The following is a 27,747-nucleotide window of genomic DNA, read 5'->3' as shown; positions in this document are numbered from 1 at the left end:
GTGGCCTTGCTCCGCAGTGGTACGCTATTCCTGATTGGGGTGTTACGCATTCCCCGCCGATAACTATTTTTTCTGCCTCTGGCGATTCATTGTATGACTCCTCCAGCATATAAAACCAGCATTGTCCCTTTGAGACTTAAGTGATCGCTCAAACTCTGACTATACGGCAATAAACATACACCGGCATGCCACACATGGAATCTGAGACGCAACCTCCGGCTGCGTCCTCAACGGAGCAGCTGGATAGACTACCTTTCCCTCCGGTTACATATTCTCACATCTTGAACTGTTCATATCACTCCTGGTACCCAAAGTGAGTCCTGCGACCCTTTACCTGCTTCTATAGCAGTCTAACAATGTGCAGGTACCGCACTCTTGCACCCAAGTCTCGAGCAATCCCCGCACCAACATCTTTCATCACCTACCTCCGCGGCGACAGCATCGTCCTCCCGCCAGAAGACAAACCCCCGATCGACTCCGATGACGATGACGATACCTTCTCCGACGACGAAACTGAAGAAGCTCCGGACCCGTCAACCGAATGGAAAGACCTGCACACCCAAGTAAAGAACACAATCAAAGAGTTTGGAGGCAACGTGACACCAAAGTTAAACTGGAGTGCACCAAAGGACGCAACCTGGATATCAGCGACAAACGACCTCGAATGTCGCAGTGCAAACGACGTCTACCTTTTATTAAAGAGCAGCGACTTTGTCACACATGATCTCGAACACGCCTTTGACGACTGTGTCCCGGATACCGACACAGGCCCCGCAACAGAACCCGAAATCCCCTACCACCTCGTTCTCCGAAAATACGCCAATTTCAACCCGTCTCTCGAATTCAGATGTTTCGTGCGCAACCGCGTCCTTTTGTGTATTTGTCAGCGCGACCAGAACCACTACGACTTCCTCTTTCCTATGCGTGATGCCCTTCGTTCGCGAATTCAGTCGTTCTTCGATGAGAAGTTGAAGGATACATTCCCGGACCCTAACTTTGTATTTGATGTCTACCTGCCTCAGCCGCATCAGCGGGTTTGGTTGATTGACGTCAACCCGTGGGCTGAGCGGACGGATCCATTGTTGTTCAGTTGGCTAGAGATTCTGCAGATGAAGGACCCTGTGAATGTGCAGGAGGAAGAGGATTCCCTAGAGGGAGGATTCGTCCGTATCTCATTGAATGAAAACGGAAACCCAACTCTCCAGGAATTTGGAGCAAATGGTGAAGTTGCTGAATCAGAGTCCGAGTCAGAGTCCGATGAGGAAGACCCCGCGAACGAAGACGATGACGCACCTTTCCTTGCAGAGTTCCGTTTGATCAAACGCGATGACCCAGAGGCATACGCATTCACATCACCGCAGTACTCGGCGCATAAGATGCCTAAGGAAGTCGTTGATGCGTCGCTTGCTGGACCTGGTGGGATGAGCGAGTTCCTGGGCAAGTGGCAGGATATTCTGGCGAAACAGATTGAGGAGGATGAGGCGGCTGATAGTGATGACTGATGATTTTGCTTTTGCTATTACCGTTAGGGTTGGATTGGGGCGTTGGGAGCGATGTTGCTTATTTGAATAAAAGTATTATGTTCATCTATGATATCTGCTTGAAATTTACGTAGATGAAGATGATAAACTCCGTAACTCATCCTATACACACACCCAAACGAGGCTACAGCTTATGCTTCTTCTCCCCACTAGCCAACCTCCGAAACTCCTCCTGCGGCACCCCACTCAAAAACCTCTCCAACCCCATAAACGCCTCAATCCCATTCTGTCTCTCCAGCACCTCCCGCCCCGGCCGCCGAATCAACTCCTTGATTTTCAACAAACTGCTCTGGTTCAAGTGTGGCCCAAGTCTCTCGTCGACTTCCTCGAGCACTTTACCCAGAAAGCCCTCGGAATCGGTTTGATTACCGGATGGTGCAGAGATGACTTTATTAACGAACCCCGTCTGCTCCAGTTCGGCACATGTAATCCGCTTACTCATGATAAGCGCCTCGTTCGCTTTGGAAATACCTAACCTCTCCACAAATGCCCTTGACGCACCACCCTCCGCGACGAGTCCCAGCGACGCAAACGGAGTAAGCAGGAAGGTGTGCGGAGTCGCATAGATAAAGTCTGCTAGTGCGACGAGAGCAGCGGAGAGACCGACGACGGGACCGTTCAGAGCGACTACGAGGATCTTGGGGTGCGAGTAGAAGGCGCGGGTGACGTCGATGTTGTTGGCGACGAAGCTGCGGAGGATGTCGCGGCGGGCGGAGCTGCCCAAGGCGCCAGAGGGGCGGGAGGCTGTTACATCTGCGCCGCTGCAAGCTGTTAGTATCGTTGTACTTAGGTGTATGCGACTCCGCGGATATGCTCGGGATGTAGCGCTGGTAAGGGGTAGGGAGGATAAGGCATACGCAGAGAAAAACCGTCCCGCACCAGTGAGAACGGTAACAGAGATATCATCGCGTTTCTCAATCTCGCGCAGGTACTCGCCCAGCTGATAGTACAAGTCCTGATCTAGAGCATTCAGTTTCTCAGGACGATTAAGCGTAATCACGGCGATGCGCTCGCGGTAGGTCACGGTGATGGGGGAGGTCATTTTCAACAATTTCGTATTTCAATTATTCAAATTGAGCGATTTACAACAATGAGCTTGGTCTTAAGGAAAGTAGCGGGTGAAGACTGAATCGACCAGCGACTCAACTCAATTATCCATCCCCGTTTCCTACTCCGTACCGAGCGAGTCAATTCGCGGGGAGCCGATAAGCCGAGGCCCTTCGGCACAAGTCACCTGATTACACGTGACCAAAATATATCATGTGACCGCACGTGGTATGTTTGCATTATTTGTTAGGTGCGTGCAGATCGTACGATAATTAATCGAGTGTTGCGCATTGGGCGGGATTTGCTCGTTTGCTCGGGGTTTCTCATATTTATCGATTATTATCTGTCGATGATTATTAGCGGAATCTTGTTTGGTTATTTGTGATTTAGACGAGTGTATAGGGAATAGGGAGAGAAAGCGCCGTATCCCGCACCTCCGTGAAAAGATCAAGATCAAGCCGCAGGGCCAACTCGAACATCGAACACTCACCTCATACATACCTACCTACCACGCACCAAAATGTCCGCCATTCTCCGCAAACTCCAAGGCGGAAACCTTGAAGTCTTCAAGGTACCCCTCCTCAGCCCTCTTTCCCAGATCCTCCCCTCCACACATACACACACCATCTTCCCATAACCGGCCGCTCAATCACTAACCACTCTTACGATCGTAGTTCGGGATGTACATCCTCTTCCCCATTGGCTGGATGTATTACTTCGGCACGAACCTCGACGACCGCTTCAACGTCTCCGGCTTTTGGCCGTCCGCCGAACAATCGCATAAGATTCCGCTGGAGAAGGAGGAGATTGATAAGGAGTTGGCGCGGATGAGGGCGTTAGATGCAATTCGGAGGGAGAAGAGGATGCAGCGATCCGCTGAGGGGACAGAGGGGTCGGAGTGAGGGGGTTTGATTGAGTTTAGTTGGGGCTGGCGTGTATATGAGATGGAATGGTATGATATGCAGGGACATGGGTTACGGCTGGGTTTGGAATGGTTGCATGGAGTTGGGTACTACTACATTTGTGCGAATGCCCCTTGTATAACACCGCTCTGGCGTTGGGAGTTTTGTTTCATGGAGGGTTGTACTTTTTACGGTGTCCACGAAAAGAACCGAGATATCCTGAATACACCGAAATTTACTTTACCAGAATGACTGTACACACAAATGCAACCATTGCTATAAAGGGTATTCTATCAATGAATAAAAATAGCCATAGTCAACAATCCCACAGTAATAAAGTAACAATGACATCTGCCCAAGTAAAGATACAACGAAGAATAAGCAAACACCCACGAGCGCCGACCTGCTCTCATACAAGAACCCAGAAGATAAGGAAACCGCTCAATAAAAGACGCCGAGAATAGAACAATTATAGTACTTCTTTTCTGAATGCCAGCCAAGCAAAACCAACAAGAAAAATCGTACGATGCGATGCGACGCACAACCGGTGGTTAAAGTTGAATCCATCACTCGTCAAAGCAAAACCCAACAAGCAAACAGAAAGAAGAAAGAAAAAGAAAAGACAAAGACAGGTCAAAGCTCAGCAATCGATTCCGTCGTTGTGGCAGCCGTATTCTTCGCCGTCTCATAAATGACCCCCAACTTCTGCGTCGCCGTCTCCCCAAAAACCGACGTTATCGACGGAAAGTTGCTCGACAGGAACGTACGATCGCCAACCAGGTAGTAGTACATGTGACCGCAAACGGTTCGGATATGGTTAGGGAGGTAGATGTAGGCGCCGGTGACGATCATGGTGACGGTGGTTAGGATGATGGAGTCTGCGTATGCCATTGTTAGCAATGAGTTTTTGGACGGGCTTTTGAACTGGGGTGATTAGGGGAGACGCACTGAAAATGAACTTCTCCGTGGGTGTGAGCATGTATACGGCAAAGGTCACTTCATATTGATAGTGCTTCAAGCGAATCCAGCGAACCAGCGCACTTGCGATCCAGAGGAAGAAATCGAGCATGATGAATTCTGCCGGTCCGGTCTCGAGTATAGATTTCCGGTATTGATGCAAAGCCAAGCGAGCGAAGAAAAAAAAGAGCGACACAGTACAGTATGCAAGTAATTGATAGGAACGATGCAGAGGGGTTTGCTTTATCTTTTTCTCTGTTGTGGTCAAGGTGACGAAAGAAAGAAGCCGCGGTAGACGACCTCGGACGGGAATCAGATACGAAAACGAATGTCGCACTGAAATTCAAAGCAGTCCAGAACGAATACGAATGAAGAAATGAGAAAGATAAGACCCTGAGGACACGGGGAGTTTCAGTCGGATGGAGACAGAGACACTCTCATAGCGACGACGGTTCGGTGGAGAGAGCGGATCGGGTGGCTGACGCGGAAAAGGAGACTCAGATACTGCTAGAATAATTTTAATAGGAGATACGCTCAGACAGTCCGTTTGATCGACCTTGTCAGAAAACAATAGGAGATGGTCAGATCTTGACAGCCTCAAAAGGTAAGAACTTTATCTACGAGTATCCATGAATAGTAGAGTACTAACAAGCTATACGATTCCTCGGCTACCCCTTATGTTAACAAAGCTTACTTGGTAGTGTCCTCAAATCTTCCCAGAGAATGCTAGGGAATCCTAGAGTTTACCATTGAACCCACTCCTTCCTCACCCACATACGGAGAACGGAGAGCCCCAACCCGAGCCAAGACCCTGATTGCGTTTTTGCCGGTTCTTATCTCACCGCCTGTAACGGAAACCTCATCTCATCTGCCTATGTATAGATCTTGGTTCGAGAGATCAGAGCCATGCTTCGCGGTCTTTTCCATAATGGGCCTTTCTACACGACACTGGCTCTAACGAGGATACCCCATAGATGGAGTGTCAGCCAACAACGGGTCTTTTCCCTCTCCGCACCGGCACACGATAAACCGCTCCCTCCGCGTCTGAAAATCAGCGATGCCGATCTGACGGTTTACTATCTTAAGGGCACAGGCCCTGGGGGGCAGAAAATTGTATTTCCGCTTCTTTTCTTTTCTTTTTTTTTTTTTTTTACAAATGGGATCGGGTAATTGGCTAACCACGATACACAGAATAAAACCAATTCTGCCGTGCAATTGATCCACAAACCCACTGGTATTGTCGTTAAATCGCAGGCGACCCGCTCTCGGTCTCAGAATGAGAAGATCGCAAAGCAGTTGCTCGCGGATCGCGTTGAGGACTTGGAGAAAGGGGACCAGAGTCGCACTGCGATCAAGGCTGAGCGGGCGAAGAAGAAGAAGGCGAGTAAGTTGAAAAAAACCCGGAAAAAGTATCGTGATCTAGAGAGCAAGGAGGGCGAGCATGATGAGGGCGACGAACATTCAGAGGAAGATCACACTTTGCAATCGGAAGACACCGTCACCCAACCATCGCCAGAGACAAAAGGCCGATGATGGAGATGCACATACATGCCGCTGGCGGCACCTTTACCAAATCACTGTACAATGGAACATACGACCAACGCTTTATAAATTCAATTATTCAAATATAATGACTTCATGAAACACATGCAATGAATCGTAACGCAGCCGCCCCTTTCTAGACCAACCTCTAACTATCTATCACCGACGCATCTATGCAATGTAGCTACCCAGCACAGCCCGGGCCTCATCTCCCAAACGCTCCTGCGCGAATGCAGAAACCCGGCCGCCGTGTGTCTTATCAGCCTCCTTCAGGTACTGGCCAACCCACGCCTTAAGATCAGCACCGGTCTCGGGCCATGGGTCCTTGGGCTGGGTGCGCACGGTGTTCAGTGCTGTGAATCCAACTCCAAATGCCATGTCTTCGACATCATGTTCGGCGATTATATCGTCCTTGCTGACCGGAAGGGGTGGCAGCTCCAAGAGCTTAAGCAGTGCCTCACATGTGAAACCCCATCCCTTCTTGTACTTGTTCGCGAATGCTTCCGAGTTGGCCAGGGTCTTGGCGAGTGAGATCACGGCCGTCTTGCGGTCCAATGGGCGGGCAAGCTTTTGGGTTTCAGGGAGGATGATGCTCAGGTAAATGGACGTGAACAGGCTATAAATTTGTTAGCAAATTCCCACACCAACAGTACAGGATCAACTTACCCTGCTTGCACGTTCTCTGTGGCTTGGATGAAGAAGTCGGCGCTGTAGCCCTTGTTGTCATGCGCACAGATGAAGTGGTAGAAACGGACGAAGCGGAGGGTCAGGTTTTCTGTCTTCGAGCCCTGGAGGCGGGTGAGGATGATCTGCATAATAGAGACAAAGTACGCCTCCAACGCAGTCCTAAACAAGATTAGCGGGTTACACTCCAAAGGCAAAAACTAAGTAGGAGCTTACGGAGGGAAAGCTGCGACGACACTCTCCAAAAGGTCGAAGCCATGGCTTTCATTAGCCTTGGTAGAGAGCAGCTTCTGGAAGATACCAAGAATAGGCATGATCTGGTTATTCTCGAGAACGGATTGCGAGCCACGGGGAATGATGGAGGACAGCAGCCGGACAAGCGCAGGAATGTTACCCTTCGATTCCCACATGACAGGCATGAGGATAGGGGCAATCAGGTTCTGATAGTAGCTTGGCAATGTCGCAGAAGGGTTGGCTTCAAGGAGAGCCGCGAAAAGCTGGAAAATATATGGCATAAACTCTTGCACGTCGCCCTGAAGCACTGCTGCGAATGGTGTGTAGAGAGACTGCTCCAGCTTATCGGGGTTAGCGGGTGCGGCAAACCGGATGAAAGCGCCCATTGCTTCAAAGTGGAAGTAGTAGAATCTCGGGTTGCTGGGGTTGGAACTGATGATCTGGGTGATGTTAATCAGGTGCTGAAGGACATTGTCAGTGAACGAAACAACGCCATCCTTGATGACTATAAGGACTCTCATGACACATTTCATAAGGAATTCATTCTCCTGCACTTTTTGAGGGGCAGGGTCCTTCTGGATCAGCTGGAAGATGTGCTCCAGGAGGTCTTTGGCCAACGGCGTGATCCCGGCGGGCGCAATAATGGGCTGGCCCTGGGCATCAGTAAGATAGAGTGCCCGTTCAACTGCGATTGCCGCATACGTGTACACCACATAGTTCGAGGAAGCAAGGTGGTTCACCAGCAGAGGCAACACTTCTTGCCATTGCTCCTTGGTGATGATACTGCGGAAAAGGTAGAGGTACTTGATAGCATCGACCTTGAGGATGGGGTGTGCTCCATCTTGAGAAACAAGGTCCGCGGCAAGATGCGTTTGGAAGAAATCGGTGATGCTGACGAGAGGGTTGGTGGAAGTAACACCGTGACTAGCTGTAGCGGTTCCCTTGGCGGCAATCGCCGAGTAGAGATAGGTAGCCGTATCCTTGGCGTTCCAATTCGAAGCATCCTTTGCATACTCTGCCAGGTAGTGCTCAGTGTACTGAAGAACAACCTTTGTGACCGATTCCTCAAACTTCTCGGCCAACCGTCTCAAGAAATCAGTAGCAGCCCGTCGTCTGGTCTCGCTGTCTGATCCTTCGAGATCTCTCCGAATGAATTCAATTGGCTCGTCTTCAAAAAGTTCCTCGTCCGATTCCCGCAGGCTGACGTTCGGAAGAATGACCTTCTCGATGATCTGGCTGAGAGTGCCCTCTGCTTGGAAAACAGACGCATGCTCCGGCATACCTGCAACCGAGGTCAAGAACTGCAGGGCTTTGCTGACCAAGATATCGTATTTGGTCTCCTGGCCAATAGTGGTCAAGAAGCTCCAGGAGCTCCCGACGAACTGGCCGACCTGGGGTTGGAACACATCCATATACTTTTGCACGTAGAGGGTCAGCACCTCAAAGATTCCAGCTCGAGCAAATTCCAACTGGCCCGCCTCTGTGTCATCGTCGGTATGAAGCAGCTGATTGTCGTATGTGAGGTATTTGAGCAGGAGAGAAGCTATCCCTGAAATATTTTCTTCGAACATTGGAGGAAGGTCGTGGCAGGACAAGTCGTACAGCAACTTGATCATCAAGTTGAATTGCGTGAACCCTACGACAATGTTCTCTCTATTGGATTTGTTTTCCTCTAAATAAGTGTCCAGGCCCTGGATTCTGTCAGCACAAATGCTCTAGTAAGTCAGACTAGGAAAAATACCTCAAAAAGAGATAGGAACGGAGTCCCAAAGCGCTCTAGGACATGGTTGATTTCAGTATACAGCTCGTTCGACTGGAACAGGGGTCTCCATCTCTTGAAAATCGAGTGCGCAACCTGGAGCACACCAATGTTGGCGGAAGGGTTGTTCGGCTGAAGTCTGGAAACAAGGTCCTGCAAAGAAATAGCCGTCAACAGTTGTCCAACATGTCTTCCTAGGTGCAATGGCTTACATCCACCAAGTTGTCCCATCTCTCCCAGAAATCACTGTCGGCAATCACACTGACGGCCTCTCCCAACTGGGTCTGAATACCAGCAGGGACTGAAACCATCAAACTGATCAGTTCCTGCTTGATGGTAGTGACCTCATCCAGTTGAAGTTTGTAGTTGCCATCTTCATCCGTCCAGTTTCGCTTGATAAAGTTCTTGAAGCACAGGGCGCTCGCAAGGCGGGTGTTGTAGGGAAAGGAAGCGGAAGCCGTGATGTGAAGGAGCGACAACGAGAAGCCGGGCTTCTTCTCCTCCTGACGAAGAGCAAGTTCGGCTGAACTAGTTAGACAAAATCCTCAAGACGATTCGCATATAATGCCCACCTTGCTTGTTTGACCTGGGGTCCAAGCTTGCCTCCAAAAGCTGGGCAACAGCCCCGAGACCGTCCGCCATTGTTTAAACAAGGTATAGATTGGAAGGAAATAAAAGAGGGAAAAAGTGCGAAAAGAAAGATTAAATAATCAAAATATTATTAGATATGTCCAGCTTCCAGCAAGACAGTCAAAATCTTCCAGTTGGAAAAGTTCTGAGCAAAGCAATGACCCTGCAAAAAAGTGAGCTCACTTTCTTCCCGGTCTGGCAGTTTGTTTGGCGGGTTGCTTTGACTCCAGGCGGTGAGTATACTTTGTATGCGGCGGGGTGATTTTGCCGTCAGGTGATCTACATTCAGGAAGAACATTTCCTCCGATTCTCCGCCAAGTCATCATGATGCTGGTCAAGAAAAGTCGCGACGTCGAGAATATTGGATGCCAGAGAAAGACTCCTTCACAGTGTTAAAGAGCCTTCTTACGATCTTAATTGACGCCCATTTTCGCGGGTTTCCTTGATATTGTCAATTGCGGGGTGTCCTTGAGACATCCGATTGTTCCAGTTTGTCCCGCCTGTCATTCTCGAATGATCTCCAGCACTGTGGATGCTGTGAATAGCGCCATATAACATTACCAATGGTACTCATACCCAGCATCCCTTAACTTTTGTACTACTATACTGCACTGCTAGTTTTATTATCTATGCATTCCTATCGCAATTCCGACCCTGCTAACTATTACTCCGCGCCCCAGATACTCGACCCGTCGCCATAAACCCACCTGTATATACTCCACGTCCAGTAGGACGCATGTCTTCTGAGGATGCTCGATCGCCATCTCCTTTCAAATCACCCACAGCGAGTCTCACAGACGTTTTTAAAACACTAGGCGTCGTTCGTCCCAAATCGCTGTCGCCCATTTCCCCCGAGAGCCACAGCGACTCGTTATCGCCAGCAGCGGATGGCCGTAAACTCACCCGTTCTGTTTTTGGATTCGACTCAATGCATCGCGGGAGTGTTGTCTCTAGTTCCTCGGACACTCCGAGTGGTCCCGATTTTGAAACGTCGCTCAGGGCTGTAAGCCAGTGTCAGAACCTGGGGCATGCGATCGACGAGGCGGATTTGGTTGCGAGGGCGCTTCAGAGGTTTACATCGGAACAGGCGGTTACATTTTGGGAGGCTGGATCCTATCTTCTTCACCATGAAAGTTCTTCAGAAGCTAGAAAGAGTGGTTCTCGGTTGGTCGAAGCCATTGCATCGCGTCAGGACTTGTCTCCGGCAGCGAGGCGCTCCATCTTCGAGTCTATATCTGTCCCCTCTGAACCCGATGTCATACCTTCCCGTGTTCGCGCGTTGATATCATTATCAGATCATGCCCGGAAACTGGATTTCAGCACTTCCTCGATCCTCCCGCTGATTTCCTCTTGCATAGTACCGCTCTACGAGTTGATCTCATCCGCACGATTAAAAGCAAGGAAGGCAAAGGTGGCTAAAGTGAACGGACTTGGTTATGACGATGCAGACCTGGATGATCTGCTACAATTTGCCGTGGATTTGATCACACTCCAGCGGAAATCTCCGAGCACTGATGAAGTTGAAGATTTTCTTTCGCAGATCTTTACGATTTGCAAGAAAACCAGTGTCGCTGCTGATATCAAAAATTCCCTTGCTGTTTTCGATTCCATCATCCTTTACTCCGATGTCCCGGACGGAAGTTTCGTCCCTATGCTCGAAGTCCTCTGCAGTATCCATGCCTCTGTCAAGTCGCTATCAGGTCCCACGTCAAGGGCAGTCCGTAACTTGGCAAAGTCGCGACGGCAAATGGAAATGATCAATATTCTCTATTCATTCTTATTGGGATCGTCTGAAGAGGAGAGCCGAAACCTCAATGTCCTTCGTGGGACGATATACGTATTGGCCGACCTTATCCGTGCTCATGGTCAGGATGGAATACCGCAGCTTGAATTCGAGCCGTTGGTAGATGCACTGCATGTTGTGATTAACAAAGACGATGGTCGCCTCGAAGGCGATATGCTGGAATTGTCTCTCAACATCTTAGACGGGGATTATGCTGAGGTGGCTTTGGAACATAGCTGGTCAAGCTTTGTCAATATCCTTGAATTGTGCTCGCGTAGGGCTGTCGAGGAACCGGAAGAGACTGCTGAGAAAGGCGCCACTCCCGATGACACGAGGTCCACTATCCAGGCGAACATCATTCAAATCGCGTCGTTGATCGAAACCCTTTGGGAACGCTTGGACCAGCAACAGAAGACGGATGCTGGCCGATTCCTGATGATTGTCTCCGAGCACATTGAGCCGTCCCAGGCGGACTTGATTCTCGATGCGATTAGGACGGAACGACTTTGCTTCCCGGAGAACGATGGCTGCGTCAAGCACTGTCAGAAACTGATTAATTCCTTTATTCGATCGCCCAATAAACCCTCCGACGTTCGCATATTAGCTCTGGATACGTTGAAAGAGGCCTTTGAGAGCTACGAGTCTCTCCAATTCTTCCAAGCACAGAGGCTTCTCGATCTTATGCTTGAGGACTTCTCCGGCGAAACTGATGTTCTGCTACTGGAATCACTGGTTTCTTTCATTGTTGACATCTTCACTTCTGCTACCGATGATGACACATTCAAAAAGGTGGTAGACACCATCAGCTCGCCCATGAAGAATGATATTGCCAAGGATGAATCTCACGAGAGTGAACTATCCAGTCCGAGCTCCCCGCAGCATCCCTCAGCCACCAATGCGATGGAACCTTCATTGGGAAACGTCTGCTCTGTTGGTCTTGTCAAGATGTTCCTTCGCTCCCTGAATCTATCAGCACAAAAAGCGGTGTCAGTTTTTGAGGCTCTTTTAGAGATTGCACAAATGCCAGAGCGACCGTCTGATGCTCGCCTCACCGTCCTGAAGTTGCTGTTCAGACTTCGCTGTGATTCAGCCGGATCCATTACGGTTATATCAGTGTCAGAGAATGACTTCTTAGTAAACGTATTGGGCCGGACAGCCGAGTCAGGCCCCATGTTGCAGCAACCTTTGGCACAGTCTCCGGGGACCACTAGTGTAGACGACCCGGTTCTTCCTCGCAAGCATTCAGTTAAGGAACCTACTCTGAATGTGCCCTCCAAGTCGGCAGGACGTGGTATAAGCACCCATGTCAGAGCATCGAAGCTGACACCTCCTGTTTGGACGTACGCTTCACCTCAAGTGCTCCCTGAAGAACCACCACAAGCTTCAAGTCCCTTTGTTTATGCGTATGCCCAAGAGGCGTCGGCACAAGCGGGAGCATACATGGCGCAGAAAATATCTATCAAGGCCAATATGTGGCTAGAAACTGTCATTTCTCTTCTCCAGCGTGAGACGGATTGGAATGTCTACAGCTATGTCCTCGCTCACTTGGGATACCAACTCAGCAACAAGGACTTTTTCAAGAATGCCGTTCCTCAAATCAAACTACTCCGCAGTGTGATGTGCGATCAAGTCAAGAATGAGACATTTCACGAACCTCCTGGGTCTACTGGAGTCAAAAAGACCGACGTTGCTGCGTGTATATTTGAATGCCTCACCGTGCTTGTCAGTTACCATGAGCACTTTGCCAAGAGTGAGCAAGATGAACTTGTTCGTTCGTTTATGCTGGGTATCATCGGCTCCTGGGGAGGCACTTCGCGCGGATGCATCCACGCACTTTCGATTTGTTGCTTCGAGATTCCGCTGTCAGTGACAAAGTCCCTCAATGGTATTCTGGATAAGATGTCCAAGGTGATCACCATGTCGAATCTTGCCGTCCATATCCTGGAGTTTCTGTCGCTGCTTGCAAGGCTACCTGAAGTCTACATCAATCTGCGAGAAGAGGAGATCCGCACTGTTTTTGGCATATGTATTCGATTCTTGCAAACATCCAGGGAGCAGCGATTGAGGGTCTCAGAGTCGCCTACAGCGAGAACCCAGGCTTCTGGGAAGGTTGGAGAAGCAGAGCCAAACTTGCAGGACGGGATGTCAACATACATCTACACCCTCACTCACCATTGCATGGTCTTCTGGTTTCTGTCTTTGAAACTGATGGATCGCGCTAAGCACGTCAACTGGATAACTAGCAGACTTATTTTCAAGGATGAAACTGAGAAGGAGACAGTTGAGGAGGCAAGCCAAGTGTTCATTGATTTAATGCAGAGATCTTCCTTTTCAGATTTGGGTGATACCATTCCCTACGCACAATTCCCTCCGTCTCCAGAGCACGGATCCGTGATCAAGAAGTCTTGGGTCGTCGGAATGAGTATTATTACTGTTGAAACGGCCGTGGTGTCTGGATTGTCACAAATTACGAAGCGGCAAGCCTCGGGCACGACCTATGCCATGTATCAGCAGCGAACAGCACCCGTTCTTCCGCACCAGGTTACCCCGACACATGATGCTCATCTACAACCAGATGACATGCGGACAGCCATTCTCCCTAGTCATGTTTTACTCCAGTTCACGACGACAGCTTTCCCCACGCCTACCGTGTTGCAGCCGATTCCCCTCCCAGAAGATGATATTATGCGTCGTGCACTCAGCATATTCGACCGAAACGACATCGTTGATAGCCACAAAATTGGCGTGGTATACATCGACCAAGGGCAAAGTACAGAAGCGGAAATCCTCTCCAATATAGGCGGAAGCGCAGATTACGAATACTTCTTAACGGGCCTCGGAACCAAAGTCCTCCTCCAAGGCGCACAATTCAATACCCAAGGCCTCTACCCGGACATAGACGGCGAGTCCACATATGCCTGGCGCGATCGGGTGACGGAAATCGTCTACCACGTCGCGACAATGATGCCAACCGACTTCGACGGTGATCCCAACTGCATCAACAAAAAGCGACACATTGGAAACGACTACGTCAACATTGTCTTCAACCGTTCCGACGACTCCTTCAACTTCGATACGATTCCCTCCCAATTCAACTTCATTAACATCGTCATCAGCCCCGTTTCCCGCGTTACAAGTGACCAAGCATCTCCCCAAGAAGAGTCAGATCTTGAACGCATCTGCTACCAAGTCAGGGTAATTAGCAAACCCGGCATCCCTGAGATTTCCTGCGCCGGAACACCAAAGGTCGTTTCAGGCAAGAACCTCGCCGCCTTCGTCCGCATTCTCGCCCTTAATGCCTCCGTCTTCTCTCTCGTCTGGAGCAACCAGGGCGGTGAACATATTTCATCGTGGCGAAATCGGTTGCGCGAGATAAAGAGGCTTCGCGAAAGAGCACTGGGGATGCAATCCCAATCCGCAGATGCGGACGGAACCTACCCGGCAGCGTCTGCTAGTAGACGAAACACGAAAGCCACGATCCAATCTGAGGAGTTACCGGCACGAAGCAATTCTATCAAGACGGACTTCGGAAGTGAGTGGAATGCAGCTGCGGAGGGTGGCACTCTCCAGAACCTGGACTTCTCCAGATGGAGTCGATGATATTCGTCTATTCTCCCTTTATTTTCTTGGCTTTTCCGTGTATAGCGTGTCTTTCGTTTAAACTAACGCAGCGACCAAAAGTTCTTTTATGATGACTGACTGACCCGACTGACTTGATGATTGAACTTGAACCCAATAATGTACATCACTATCTTTCTATTATCTTATTTCTTGCTTGATCTTACCTTATCTGCACCTCTCTGTGTGTACCAACATGTCAAATACCCCTGGGTTCCAAAAAGTTTTGCTTTGCATTATTTTCATTCTATCTATTCTAATGTATCTATATGATATTGTCTGAAATACAAGGGCATTCCCTTTCTATTTCCCACCTGACTACTAATCTCTTTGCTAATGTTTAGCATTCTCCTGCAAATGCTTCTGAGTTTCTTGCGACTGCTTTAATAGGGGATCCACATGGCCATTGATGGCGGCAAGGTACTTGGCCGTGAACTTTGTCGTCACAACACGGGCATTAACACCCTGAATAGACAGGAACCAGGATTCCTGGTCCTTCCAGTGGATTGTTTTCCAGATTGTCCGGTTGGCGTCGAGGTTTGGTTTTCATGGCAGTCTTCCGGGAATTAGCAGACACCACCCAACTTGGACTAACTGGCGTCTCCACCTACATTTCCTCTCTGCTTTGAGATTATATCGAAAGCTAAAACCTTGGCCATGATTGTGAGTTTGAGTCATCTCACTGCGTGAAGGATCTGTTCAATCGTTGTCCCTTTTCTAAACAGGGCATATCTAACCAGACCCGCCTATCAGACATCATTACTTTTGTGGGCATAAGTGCATATACAGAAATGAGTTGCAGTCAGTTGCCGTGACAACTTAGAATCTGACCAGCTAATCGCTGTCATATACATCATACCTGTCCTGTCTGTCACATATGTTCTCGCAGCGTTTCGCCCTCTTGGGTTGAATTGAGTATAAATCCATGAGAACTCATGCAGGCAAAATCATGAACTTAGTTGGAGATAAGATGATGGGTGGGTCTGAAGAGATGGGATCGGTGGTGCACAAGGGTAGCTTGCATGTAGAAAAGGAATCACAGGTGGCAAGAACCGCGCTACAACCGCTTCAACGCAGTGATATCTAGTGCTTCCGAAGAAGAGAGAGGACTATAAAAGATGAAGATACAGCGAGCCGGACAGAATCCGATATTCAAGAGCTAGAATCTAGTAGTCTGGCCCTGAAATCCCAAGCACCAACTTCTGACTGGTTTCAAAAGGCTTTAAGGCTTTTAAGTCTCTAATGGATGGATGATAGATTTGAATGTTTTCACCTTTTTCCATTTCCATTTCTGGTTTTTGGTTTCTTTTCTCCTCTTTGTAATTACATTTAGGTCAAGGTATAGATAGTGGAACAAATAAAGTAATACAAAAAACATCGCGTCGCATCAGCTCAATTCGAGATAGATCGAGAAATGTTCTGAATGCTCTTTCAATCAATGCGTTAATCCCGCGTACGCTTGCTCAACCGCATCTGCGGGAGCGAGTCCGCAGGCCATCTTCCATATTGCCTAAAAACTCCATTATCCAGGGCTTTCTTCTTCCGGACAGCGCTGGATAATTTCAGATAGACAGGTGAAAGCCTACCACCCAAAAACCTCCCCCACACTCAACCCACACCACCTAACCCCGAGCACCCCCACAAAGGCGACAACAACATCCACAACCCCCAAAACCGCCGCCCCCATCATAAACCGAGGGCTAAAAATTCGATACAACATGAGATGCCGTCTCAAATGCCCCGCCCACATCGTCGTCGCCAAATTAATGGTCCCCAGATACAAGATGTGCGTAGTAACAGCTTGTACGACATCTGAGAGGAGGCGGAGAGACGGGTTATCTGTTTTACCGGGTTCCTGTACCTGCAGGGGTCGTTTCCAGAGAACTGTTAGGGGGACTGCGATTGCGGAGAGGATCTGGGGGCCGAAGGTGTTTAGGATGACGAGGAGGGGGGACCAGGGGTATTTGACTGTTGAGAGGGGGATGAAGGCTGTTTCCCATTGGATTGTGGAGAGGACGGCTTGGTGGCCGGTCTTGAAGTAGTAGTAGGAGCCTAGTAGGCCTAGAACAACTGGACCGATGGAGACGTTAGTCGTGGCAAGGGCGTTTGTGTCAAGGATTTCAAGCAAAGACAAAATTTGCCAGAGGAGCAGCCCGATGGCGCCTTGGCCCATTGGTTTTTGCATGAGGATGACGGCTAGGCCAAAGTTGACGACTAGGAAGAAGAAGCGGGTGCCGTAGACGTTGCCGAAGCCGAGGATTGTGACTGTTGTGCGGCCGGGTTGTTGGCCGGAGGGTGAGGCGGGCTTTTCAGGATCGGGGCTGCCTTTGCTGACGTTGATGCTGATGCAGGGTTTCGCATACATGTAGGCTGTTGTGCCGGCTCCGAAGGCGATGGCGAAGACGAATTGGGCGAGGAACATGCGGCTGGATTTGAGGGCTTCTTTGCTTACGTTGAACCAGCCGCCGTCGTCAGCACCTTCGAGAATCCAGAACAGAGATGTAATTAGGAGTCCGAGGCGGAAGGTGACGCCAATCCACAACGACGACGTTCCTTCGTAGGACTTGGAGCCTGTGTAGTATGCTTTAATGACGGCGGGGATTATCAACGTCACGAGGAACGGAATTGCCAGCTGCCACGGTGCAGATGTTGAGGACGTAGCCGACGCATAGTAAGTAGACCGGCAGAACGGCATCTGTTCCTCACGGCAGAGACGCGAGAACGACGCCAGCCTCCCAAGAAGCACAAACAGAACCGAGTGGTAAAGCCCGAGAACCCTATCCTGAGTCGCTTTTTGCCGCATCGAGGACACACCTGCAACGACACCAAAAGTGGACAGGAAGAACAGCAAGATTTCATCCTCCCAGATTGTATACGAGTTCGATGCAAACCCAATCGACTGGGACACGGTAAAGATGAGAGACAGCCATCCCCACAAGGAGTTTGGCAGAGGAGGCGACAGCTGAGATCCAAAGATCGACCATGCAGCACCAATTATACTACCAAAAGCGGCAAACAGAACGGATGACTCGATGATTGGCATGTCGACGAACCCAAGAACACCAATGACACTTCCAACTGCACCACCCAAGCCGGAACCCGCACCAGCGAGCGTAAGAAGCGAACCGGTAAGTTCCGTCCTATTCACCTTGAGACCTCTGGCATAAAACACCAACAAAGCTAAACCGGAGAATAAGATCAGAACTCCCTGGATCATACTTGGCACGTCAAAGTTTGCCCACAATCCACGGCAAATCTCGAGGGTACCCCGCTGGTACTGCCTGTACGAATCATACGCCGAACGGAGTATCGCATCCGACTTGCCCTTTGCAAACGTCTGCTCCGCTTCGCTCCAATACTCCAGAGACCCGAGAGACAAGCTATGGTCTTCGCCTCGAGCTGCTGCATATTCATGCTGGTATCTCTTGATCTGCGCAGACGTCAAGCGGTTAACCGCAGCCAAGTTCTTCACATCGTTGCCGTACGTCCCCGCAAAAGCTTCCTCAATCGGAGACCCAAGGTTGTTGAATGGAATCGGCATGCCGAGAAGAAGAGACAAGGTCGGCACGAGATCGATCTGAGGAACGAACCGCTCCCGAGGAGACTTCGGCGGACGAGCAGTCTCAGTGCTGGTGCGGCCGAACATACCCTTCTTCGAGTACATCCACAAAGCTGCCTCGACTTCATCATCTGATTCACCGCCATGGTCGCCCTTTGAGTCCATTCCGTGATCGCCCATAATGACTAGTAGTGTATCATCGTCGACCATCTCGATGAGGTTCCGAATGACTTGGTCCATTTCCCGAAGTTTCTCGCCCATTGTTGAGTGGTCAGGTCCATACCGGTGGCCAGCATGGTCAACACCAAGATAGTGACCGAAAACGACATCCCATTTGGTAGCGTTGTCAGGATGCAGGAGCGGGAATAGATTGGCGGTAACCCCATTGTCAACAGTATACAGATCCCACACATTGAACGAATCAAACGGTCGTGTCAGGTTGGTATCGAAGTAGTCGGGAAACAGAGAATGCCAAGTGTCATCGCCAAGATGGACCAAGTTCTTTCCTGCCGCGCGCAGCTGAGCAACCAGGTTATCCTCATCAATTGCCGTTCCCGCAAAGTTGGACCCTGCGTCGACAAAGGTCGGCAGAGTTCCGGTGGTCAGACCCTTTAGTCGCTGAAGCGTCGTGGTCGGTGGGTCCGCGATAAATGGAAGCAGGAACGCTTTCTCCGGTTCGTTGACGGCGGTCTCATAGAGAACGGGGATATTATTGTGGAACAGATGAGCTTGTTCACTTTCCACACTTGGCGCAAACGGGACCGTGAAATCATAGCGCAACGCATCGATGATAATCACAATAGCCTTGTCGAACGACTTCTGATGCCAGCAACCCTTATCACTCCTCCCAGCAGTCCACGCCGGCGCATGCGACGAGTCGTCAAACGGAAGTATTTTGCAAGACGATTTGTTGTCCAGAACCATTCGAGTCAAGAGGAATCCCTTTGTAAAGAAGAAGATACCAGCAACGTGCAGCAATCTTCACACATGAACAGTCAGACCTTTTCTCCATGCGCGCAAAGCGGCCAAGATAACACATGGCACTCACAGTATCCACACCAACACCCCCAACAACCCAAGATGTTTAATCTTAAACTCCCCCTCCATAACCTGCGTCCTCAATTCCTGCACGCTATTCGTCTTCTTGCCCATTCGCGCCTGTAATCCAGCAGGAACCTGCAGTTTTGGCTGCGGCCGCCGCTCCCCAAGGTCCGAAGAGCGCGACGAAGACGAGGGTCGGGAAGAGGACGAGGCCGAAAGTTTGGGGTCATCAACGTTGGTGCTGCTGTTTGCCAGCCCCTCGAGCGTTGGCGAAGCCATTGCCAGTGTATATGGGAGGGCGCTGTCGGAATTAAATCGGGAAGCTGGTCCACACAGAGAACACGGGACGGCGCGGATATCACGGCAAAAAAATTCAGAGGCGACGATATCGCTGAAAGGTCGAGGGATTGGGATTAGTGAAAATTGTATAAGTAAATCATTGAAAATATACAAACGAAAGAGAGAAGAAAAAAGAGAGCAGTTCTTATTTCCGGACGGCCTCCCTGATGGATCGGAATTCAGAGCATACGCTTGGGCACAGCGACAGCTCAATTCCACGAGAATAACGAAGCAGACATCTGCAAGGAGGCCGGAGAAGAGGAACTGAAGAAGAACAGGGGAAAGGACCAAGGAGAGAATGAGGGATTAAAGAAAGAGACAAGGGAAAAAGACGAGAGATCAGGAGCAGAAGAGTTGGTCTAACGGCCACTTTGTGACCCCGTGACGTCGGGGAAGTCGGCCCTCTCGGCAGCATTGGCCGTCCGCTGATTGGCCGACAAGCAGCTTCCCTATGGGGAGATATGTTTACTTGACTATATCGGACTATACGGTGATCTCAATTTCTATACAGTGGGGGATATTCATTCTATCCGACAGCAATCCATTGTAAAACTCCCGGCGGGCCAAGGAGCAAGACTAAGTACATACATTATCCAGCTGCCAGTCACCCTAAAGACAACCTGAGAATTGTAAGGGAAGGAGAATCATAAATAACGATATCAAATCAGCTCCAAGTAACTAATCGAGGAAAGAATGAAAAGAGCCGCTTGCGTAATGTCTTTCCAACCCTAGGAACGTGTCAGGGTGGAAGACCACAGGTGACCAAGCACAAGAAAAAAACGCCGGAGAAATTAGGCAAAAACCAGCAGCCCTTGCTGTACACAATTCAGCTCCAGTTGTCTTTAGTCGTTAAATTGTGGGATCAAGCGATCGAGATGCTGGCAAGACTTTAGCTTGACCAGACTGGTGGCTGAAGTAGGGTTGATCTGCGTATGTGCAAGTCACGAAAAAAAAAAAAATGTTAAAAAGAACAAGCAAAATACACTAGGTGAAAAGGTTGAAGGTATATGGCGGTATATCGTCATGCTTTTGGAATCGTCGAAGATGAAGTACCGTGTGGCTCGATCGGTGGGGTATCAGTCGATGAAAGAAAGGAAAAAGGCGGATCGCTGACGGGCTTTCGATCGGAAGAATAGTTTGCTAAGACCATCTGTTCAGGTCGTCCTTCTCCTTCAGTCCACCCATGCGCTCAATGTCCAGAGAATGGAAACGGTCGGCATCACTAGACTGGTACGGCGGCAGTTCCTCATGGCATGGCTCCAAACCCACACCACCGGTGTCGCTGATTCTCACCACCACCATGCGTCCGGACTTGCGCTTCCCAGCTTCATCCTCCTCTTCGGGGAATGTGATGCGGATCTCGGGGACTGGACTGTCCGGCGGGCTGGACGAATTCTCCATCAGACCGCGCTTCTCATCGTAAACCAAAACGGACTCTGTCTTTGCGCCGGGGGAAGCCGAAATCGTGAGACGACGGTGATGGGCGGAAGACGTGCATTCTCCGTTGTGCACGGGAAGGTCGGACAGTTTGCGGTTCTGGCGCTTGCGACGCAGGATCAAAAGACCGGCAACCAGGATGAGAGCGAGAAGAACCAAGGCCAAAAGAGCGATCAACAAATCAACCATAGCGGGAGACAATCCATCTTCGGGGTTGTCGCGAACGACAAGCTTGAACATGTTATCGTCGTGGTTGTCGGTAGTTGGTACGGATGTTCAAAGAGTGACAAGAAAATACGATCCTCGGGATTCAAGATTCAAGAAACAAAATCGTACTGTATGGTTGAGTTTGTCAACCATGGCCCTTGGTTCGGACATATAGGCAAACTTACGCGATGTCTCAACTGTTCCTACGGTTTCAGGAACAAATCAAGGCCGGGAATAAATCAAGCAAGGAAAGAGAGTAGAAGGTCGGATAAGGCTGTTTTCTTTTTTCGTCGTGTCGAAGCCGGTCGGGTCGAGTCGAGTCGAGTCGGAGTCGGTCGTCGGGTAAGCAAAGCACACCCGGTGGAACAAGACGGGATAAAGAAAGAACGGACAGCAAGGTGCACAGCTGAAAGAGTGAAGCTGACACCTGCTATGGAATGAGAGGGCGCGATGGGCGAAGGGAAGGATACCAGAGCGAGGGGTTGGTATGAGTATGAAAGAGAGTCAGTAGTGAGGGAGGAAAAAGAGGAGAAGAGGGAAGGGAGGAGAAGAATTCCTCCTGCAGTCCGGCTGGGCTGGCCAGACCCGAGGATGTCTGTGTTTGGCCGTCGTTGTCTGAGTGGGGTTGGAACTGGCCAACCATATAGTGCCTTCAATTTCCCCACGCTGATATGCAGCCAATTATAGGTATATCGTACCTGATTCACGGATATTATTGGCTACTGTCACTCATTGGCTATTTTAGAATGCATTAGTTCTTCTGATTGGGACTAGTTTAATATACGCTTCCCCTGAAAAGGAGTCACTATTCCATAAATATCTTCCGTATACGAGCATAAAGTGGCCTGTTCTATGATTTCTCCGATGACTGGCGATTGCGATCCTCGTACTGATACTCCATAATAAGTAGTATTGCTCGAGGGAGTGGCATACAGAGCAGGCAGGGTGGTTCAGGGGTGAGCCACAGTATTGACACCTGAGGCAACGATAAGAACTACAATGTGGCACAGTAATTTAATTGCAGCGTTAAGGAGATATCGAGACATCATTATATCATGGCAGTATTTAGTCTAGGTCAAAGCATACTATGGCAGTGTCTCAAAAATGATGCAGGGACAATGCAACAAGCTTCCCAATTGTCTCATACCTGTGCTCGATTGTTTGGCTTCTGCAGAGTACAGGAATGAATGAATGATCAATATTATTGTCAGTTGGAATTGACTTCAACATTCTAGAGTCGATACAAACAAACATGGATTAGATACCTACCAACTGTTGCCGGGGAGTTCTCACATTCTTCAATTCCATCGGAGATCTGGCTGGTCGTATACATGCCAGAGTGTCTGTTTATGAAATACATCTTATGCGCTATGATGCTACCTATCCAATAGCACCGACGTCAGGGGACTACTTGTATGACTGTTAGCCAGCAGAATGCAGAGCTCAGAAGCTCTTCCGTGGGACCAGAAAGACCACTATGATTAGTGGACGCTCATGCTCAGGAACCAATATATATAGTAACGCGCACATAACAATAAGTAGGCGCTTTTCAGTTTCCATTGTGCTCGTCTGTAGCACTATATGTGCCAGCAGTTGGCACATTTCAAAGTTCAGATATTCCAGAAAAATATTATAGCCATCAGGAATGGAGCCGCTCCCAGCAAAGAAATCGGCAAATGCTATATTCTAGGATAATTCATGGGAATTCAGCTGAGGGATAAGATTTGATACTGGCATGCTTCTGACTGATTCAGCGGTCAGAAGCATGACGTTCCCACGCTGCTAGCTCAAATCGGTATATGTAGTCTTTATTGGAATACCGGTAGCCAAAAAAGAGGATGGTCGACTAACCTGGGCTTCGATCCTTCGGGCCCCAACAGAGTACTGCCAGGCCCACACGGATGACCAAAGCTTTCGGTGACTTCTGCCGTCGCCTAATCCAGTATAAGTATTCTGGAGAAAGGAAATACGGGTTTCTTCGTACTTTTACTCTATAGTTGGGGCCGGTTGATTCAGTCGTTGGCCATCAAAGGTAGGCGACACACTTTTAATCAAAACGATGGGATTATACACCCTGTTATACCCGTCAGTAAATCCATCATCAACAAAGGTGACAGGACCAATTTGAAACCAAAAGCGTCCAAACGGTAACCCCCAATCCTGTGCCTTCCTCAACGCAGCCTCAATCGCCCTCGTATTCACCTCCGGACAAAACAAATCATCAAGACCCTCGTACCCTTCTATCCCCTCATACTTAGCTCCCGCAATCCTTGCACTACCCTAATCTAATGGATTAATATTAAACCCATTGTAAAGTGGTTGTGGGATGAGAATACCCTTTCCGTCATTGCAAACCGCCCATGCCAATGCATCGAGGGTGCTGGCTGTGCCGGGTGTGATGAAGACATTGTCTGCCATGATTGTCTCACGATACTGGGGCCCTTCAGTTAAGAATAACGCCGCTGCGTCTTGCAGACTGAGCCATGGGGACTGATGCTGTAGGTAAGGTGGTAGAGTTTTGTCTATGCTTGTGCCTACAAGTTAGACGAGCATGATATGGGATAGGGCTACTAACCTGCGCGTTAATGAAATTCGCAATATCCTTATGCTTAAGGCTGTTTTCAGCAAGGCGGAGAATGATACCGCCTTGTTGGTCTCGATTGCCTGCTTTAATGTATGCGGATCGAACTAACGTCCCGCCGGGATTATCTGGTGACCATGGATTCTCCATTGACTTTTATCATGGACCCCATACATCTCGATGTAGGAAACTCTTGGCGCCACGTTTGGATAGGTGGTGACTAGCTATTGTCGTTTCAACCGGCTCTTGGCCGATTGAACCCATGTTGCTGAGTATCCCAACAGTAAGCCTGGATAAGAAATAACAATGAATATTTAGAAGCACGGAGGAGGTGGAATACATAAATAGTTAGATAACTAAGATATGGTTATGGCTATTTGGTTCGGTCAAGATAGGATGCCCATCCACTTGTGACGACAAAAAGCGCATCGTTTATTGATGCGATGTGGGGCAGGTCACTTAACCTAGGCGAGCTAATGTGAGCTAAGTCACAGATATTACTAGAGATCCAAGACGCGCTTTCTCGAGTAGAACTGAGGTTGATGGCTAGTCGCTAATTGCAATAACCGCAACATAGGGCATGCATGATTGTTTTAGTTACATTGGCAACGACCCGACAAAGATTATATCTCATACAACCATATAATTTTATTCTAATACAGTACGAGTACCGATTTCATGGATACTTACTTGCTCTACTTCGTATCCTTTTAGACCACCTAGCCTTCTTCGCCAAGTACTTAATGTAACACAATATTCAAGATTATGTCGGCGATAACTTATAAAATTCGGCTTTATAATCAATAGGAACCAAGGGTGTCTGTATACTATACTATTTATTTGGCGTGCTGTTTTTCCAATAACAACGAGCCAACACGTTATATTCGACTTAACTCGGACATCATGAAGCAACCCGTTGATGAGGAGAAAACTCCGTATACCGAGAAAGAGACTGACAACCAACCCCCGGAGACCCTAATAAGAGCATGCCATGACCTATTCGAGGTTTCGTTCAATGGTGATCAAGACCCAATGTGTCCCCGGAGCATGTCATTAGTACGAAAATGGATTATTGTGATCATTGTCTGCATGGGAAGCTTATGCGTGTAAACCAACCCATCTCTGAAGCATCTCCCCTGGAAACAAGTCACTAAAGAACAAAGGACATGTACCAGCTCAATTTATACAACCACCTACCCCCATTTAACAACCGCTTTCAACACCTCATCCCTCCTCCAATCCCCCGGCCTCTCAACGTTCGTTCTACGAATCGCTTTCGGTCCCCTCCTAACAAGCCCTCTAAGCGAATCTTACGGCCGACGGCTGATCTACCTCATCTCCTGGTCGCCATTCATAATATGGACAACCCCCTCCGCCGTCGCCCGGAATATCGAAACTCTCATTGTAACCCGTTTCCTTGCCGGGTTTGTTGGGGGTTACCTTTTTATCTGTTGCCGGCGTGACGGCCAGAGATGTGTTTCCGAGAGATGAGATACAGATGCCGATGGGGATTGTGTCGTCAGCGCCGTTCGTGGGCCCTTCGTTAGGGCCTATTGTGAGTGGGCTTTTTAATTATTGGTTATGTTGGAGGTGGACATGGTATACTATGGTTATGTGGTCTGGTGGTATATGGTTTGCTATTGTCTTTTTTGCGCCGGAGACATACCATCCTGTCAAGCTGCGTACTAAGGCTGAGATTCTTCGCAAGCAGACAGGAGATAACCGATATAGGGCACCGATGAGCAAGGCTACCAAGTCAAGACGCGCGATAATACTATTGCTTCTGCGACCTTTTCAACTCCTCTTCCTAGAGCCTATGTGTCTCTGCTTGGACCTCTACTCCGCTGTTTTATTGGGTGTCTTATTTCTATTCTTCGGCAATTTGCCACTTATCTTCCGGGAAAACACGCCATGAGCCTGTGGTAAGCCGGTCTTATATTCTTGGGTATTATAACGGGTATGTGTATGGCAGCTGCAAGTAACCCTATCTGGTCCCGGGTTTGGGAACGGTTGTTGAACAGGCATGGACTTGGGGGTAGTGAGCCGGAATATCGACTTCCGCCGGCTATTCTGGGTGGTGTATTGATCCCTATCGGGTTTTTCTGGTTTGGGTGGACGACGTACTCGAGTGTTCACTGATAGTACCAGTGATTGGATCTGCAGTGTTTGGGTGTGAGTGATATTGATTCTGATTACAGTTATGGGTTCGGGGTTGACGAATTAGGATGCTGCTTGCATTCATTGGGATCTATACGTTTCTCGTACGTTTATCTGTTTTGCTGTACTAAAGATCGATTATGCTCACTGTACACAGGTCGACGCATACCCTCAATATGCCGCATCAACCCTAGCCTCGAACAGTTTCGCAAGATGCTCCATCGCAGGTACGTTCGACATATTCACCACTACCAAGCTTCGCTAATACTATACAACACCGTGCAGCTGTATTTCCCCTGTTCGGCAACAATATGTACGAAAAGCTCGGCTACAAGTGGGCAACCAGTCTTCTCGCATTGATCACAGTCGCCATGATGCCATTTCCGTGGCTGTTCTTTAAATACGGAAAGGCTCTTAGAGGGAGGAGTAAGTCTGCAGTTGTCACCTAGAGTTCAGACATATTTGGCCCCCCAAAGCTCGCCGAAACCATCGAAGGTCAGACTATCGAGTAATACTGAACCAACCTCGACGCAGCCATAACCAGCTGGAAAAAAGATCGTATATAAGTTGATCAGATATCTGTTGGGAAGTATTCGGGTACATGCGCATCGGTGGTCTGTGTACTTGGCTCATGCCCGTCAAGGTTATCTCCGTCTATGACATGAGAAGAGCATCTAGGGTATCTGTACACAAGCCCGAGTACTCTGACAATGACGCAATGCTAGACGGCGCATTAACAATCAATCCCCAACCTGGTCCATGTCTCATCAGTCTCATCAAATCAACAAATACATTCAAAATACAAATTCTATCGGGCCAAGACTTCGCCAGCATACGCTGCCATGTAGACCTCGCCCTCACCCGCGGGTAACCCTCGGAGGGTCACCCTAATACCCTCATTTTGAGGGTTGAGGGTCTGGCTCTCTTACCCGCAGTGAGGGTCCAGGTCAGGTCTTGACCCTCCGAGGGTGACCCGCGGGTTACCCGCGGGTCATCAAACAAGACAAACAGTGGAGACTCATGTCCTGCATAATTTATGCAGGCCTTGGCTGTAATTATGTGTATCTCATTTACAGTTACATCATCACATATTGACAGTAGAAAGAAGATTTCTGTGATTGATATTGATCAGGTGACAAGACTTCATTCTTTTAGACCAAGGCTAGCTACAGTACTATTCTTAATTTCTTATTGAACCTCATACCCCTCAAGAAGTCTCGGGTGTTTCCGAACTCTCCCTGACATGCGCTGTTGTGGGAGTGGAAGAGTAGGCTCATCATCCTCATTTTCACAGCCTCCCTCTGGCATAGATGCAATACTCCTTTGCTGCTTCCCCTGGCTCTTTCCACCTGGAACTTGGCTAATTTGCTGTATCTGGATCAAATCCCCCTCATCATCTTCCTCATTATCACTAATTGGATCAAATTCACTTGCTTTGGTGTCTTTTTCCTCTCTGTCCGCCTGTACCTCTTCATAGGAGAGATACTCATTGATCATTGCCCTCTGTTCTTCCTTGAGATCAAACCGGGATGTACACATAAAAAGCATTAGGTCTTGGATAGTTCCAGGGCTGAGAGAGCCTCGTTGATAGTGGCAGACATCTCGAGCAGAGTTAAAGAGCCGCTCTACACCAGCACCAGTGGCAGGGATTGAGAGAATGTCACGGGCAAGGCTTGCAAGTGCTGGAAATCTATGCTGATGCTCCTTCCAAAAGATGCGGGGACCAGTC

The 27,747-nt window shown here is 49.1% G+C and overlaps 12 protein-coding genes across 12 annotated transcripts; 5 read left to right on the top strand and 7 right to left on the bottom strand.

Moving 5' to 3' along the window:
- The first annotated feature begins 95 nt into the window (after positions 1-95).
- Positions 96-1,587, top strand: cdc123 (cell proliferation protein CDC123). The gene is made up of 2 exons (XM_040785396.1): positions 96-313; positions 365-1,587. Exons 1-2 carry the CDS (start codon positions 186-188, stop codon positions 1,500-1,502), a joined length of 1,266 nt encoding a protein of 421 aa, XP_040640372.1. The 5' UTR covers positions 96-185; the 3' UTR covers positions 1,503-1,587.
- On the bottom strand, positions 1,544-2,709 carry EURHEDRAFT_474952 (dodecenoyl-CoA isomerase). The gene is made up of 2 exons (XM_040785395.1): positions 2,399-2,709; positions 1,544-2,302 (listed from the first exon to the last, which is right to left on the bottom strand). Exons 1-2 carry the CDS (start codon positions 2,581-2,583, stop codon positions 1,666-1,668), a joined length of 822 nt encoding a protein of 273 aa, XP_040640371.1. The 5' UTR covers positions 2,584-2,709; the 3' UTR covers positions 1,544-1,665.
- Positions 2,710-3,260: 551 nt separating this feature from the next.
- EURHEDRAFT_410467 (uncharacterized protein) lies at positions 3,261-3,604 on the top strand. Its single transcript, XM_040781365.1, has one exon. The coding sequence runs from the start codon at positions 3,269-3,271 to the stop codon at positions 3,488-3,490; it is 222 nt and encodes a 73-aa protein (XP_040640370.1). The 5' UTR covers positions 3,261-3,268; the 3' UTR covers positions 3,491-3,604.
- A 519-nt stretch (positions 3,605-4,123) lies between these two features.
- EURHEDRAFT_451988 (serine palmitoyltransferase small subunit family protein) lies at positions 4,124-4,559 on the bottom strand (the record flags this gene model as incomplete). Its single annotated transcript, XM_040783992.1, has 2 exons — positions 4,124-4,368; positions 4,439-4,559. 2 exons carry the CDS (start codon positions 4,557-4,559, stop codon positions 4,124-4,126), a joined length of 366 nt encoding a protein of 121 aa, XP_040640369.1.
- A 531-nt stretch (positions 4,560-5,090) lies between these two features.
- EURHEDRAFT_410465 (peptide chain release factor family protein) lies at positions 5,091-6,328 on the top strand. Its single transcript, XM_040781364.1, has 2 exons — positions 5,091-5,560; positions 5,639-6,328. The coding sequence occupies exons 1-2, from the start codon at positions 5,354-5,356 to the stop codon at positions 5,978-5,980; spliced, it is 549 nt and encodes a 182-aa protein (XP_040640368.1). The 5' UTR covers positions 5,091-5,353; the 3' UTR covers positions 5,981-6,328.
- Positions 6,043-9,495, bottom strand: EURHEDRAFT_410463 (putative chromosome segregation protein Cse1). The gene is made up of 6 exons (XM_040781363.1): positions 9,239-9,495; positions 8,879-9,189; positions 8,649-8,819; positions 6,890-8,598; positions 6,656-6,835; positions 6,043-6,605 (listed from the first exon to the last, which is right to left on the bottom strand). The coding sequence occupies exons 1-6, from the start codon at positions 9,306-9,308 to the stop codon at positions 6,161-6,163; spliced, it is 2,886 nt and encodes a 961-aa protein (XP_040640367.1). The 5' UTR covers positions 9,309-9,495; the 3' UTR covers positions 6,043-6,160.
- A 144-nt stretch (positions 9,496-9,639) lies between these two features.
- On the top strand, positions 9,640-15,052 carry EURHEDRAFT_410462 (putative GTPase activating protein (Tsc2)). The gene is made up of 2 exons (XM_040781362.1): positions 9,640-9,862; positions 9,977-15,052. The coding sequence occupies exon 2, from the start codon at positions 10,033-10,035 to the stop codon at positions 14,677-14,679; it is 4,647 nt and encodes a 1,548-aa protein (XP_040640366.1). The 5' UTR covers positions 9,640-9,862; positions 9,977-10,032; the 3' UTR covers positions 14,680-15,052.
- Positions 15,053-16,031: 979 nt separating this feature from the next.
- Positions 16,032-19,678, bottom strand: EURHEDRAFT_335227 (mannose-ethanolamine phosphotransferase GPI13). The gene is made up of 2 exons (XM_040778379.1): positions 19,305-19,678; positions 16,032-19,235 (listed from the first exon to the last, which is right to left on the bottom strand). The coding sequence occupies exons 1-2, from the start codon at positions 19,574-19,576 to the stop codon at positions 16,280-16,282; spliced, it is 3,228 nt and encodes a 1,075-aa protein (XP_040640365.1). The 5' UTR covers positions 19,577-19,678; the 3' UTR covers positions 16,032-16,279.
- A 904-nt stretch (positions 19,679-20,582) lies between these two features.
- EURHEDRAFT_410459 (uncharacterized protein) lies at positions 20,583-21,809 on the bottom strand. Its single transcript, XM_040781361.1, has 2 exons — positions 21,466-21,809; positions 20,583-21,408 (listed from the first exon to the last, which is right to left on the bottom strand). The coding sequence occupies exon 2, from the start codon at positions 21,311-21,313 to the stop codon at positions 20,777-20,779; it is 537 nt and encodes a 178-aa protein (XP_040640364.1). The 5' UTR covers positions 21,314-21,408; positions 21,466-21,809; the 3' UTR covers positions 20,583-20,776.
- Positions 21,810-23,387: 1,578 nt separating this feature from the next.
- On the bottom strand, positions 23,388-24,319 carry EURHEDRAFT_552413 (uncharacterized protein). Its single transcript, XM_040787558.1, has 2 exons — positions 23,970-24,319; positions 23,388-23,770 (listed from the first exon to the last, which is right to left on the bottom strand). Exons 1-2 carry the CDS (start codon positions 24,009-24,011, stop codon positions 23,561-23,563), a joined length of 252 nt encoding a protein of 83 aa, XP_040640363.1. The 5' UTR covers positions 24,012-24,319; the 3' UTR covers positions 23,388-23,560.
- Positions 24,320-24,764: 445 nt separating this feature from the next.
- On the top strand, positions 24,765-26,486 carry EURHEDRAFT_529553 (MFS general substrate transporter; the record flags this gene model as incomplete). The annotated part of the gene is made up of 7 exons (XM_040787113.1): positions 24,765-24,967; positions 25,025-25,296; positions 25,334-25,717; positions 25,789-25,981; positions 26,086-26,122; positions 26,176-26,245; positions 26,304-26,486. 7 exons carry the CDS (start codon positions 24,765-24,767, stop codon positions 26,465-26,467), a joined length of 1,323 nt encoding a protein of 440 aa, XP_040640362.1. The 3' UTR covers positions 26,468-26,486.
- Positions 26,487-26,863: 377 nt separating this feature from the next.
- On the bottom strand, positions 26,864-27,569 carry EURHEDRAFT_410458 (uncharacterized protein; the record flags this gene model as incomplete). Its single annotated transcript, XM_040781360.1, has 1 exon — positions 26,864-27,569. One exon carries the CDS (start codon positions 27,564-27,566, stop codon positions 27,207-27,209), a length of 360 nt encoding a protein of 119 aa, XP_040640361.1. The 3' UTR covers positions 26,864-27,206.
- Between the last annotated feature and the right edge of the window lie 178 nt (positions 27,570-27,747).

Source organism: Aspergillus ruber (assembly GCF_000600275.1).
Source record: "Aspergillus ruber CBS 135680 unplaced genomic scaffold scaffold00007, whole genome shotgun sequence".
NCBI lineage: Eukaryota > Fungi > Ascomycota > Eurotiomycetes > Eurotiales > Aspergillaceae > Aspergillus > Aspergillus ruber.
This window is presented reverse-complemented; position numbering and strand designations above follow the sequence as displayed.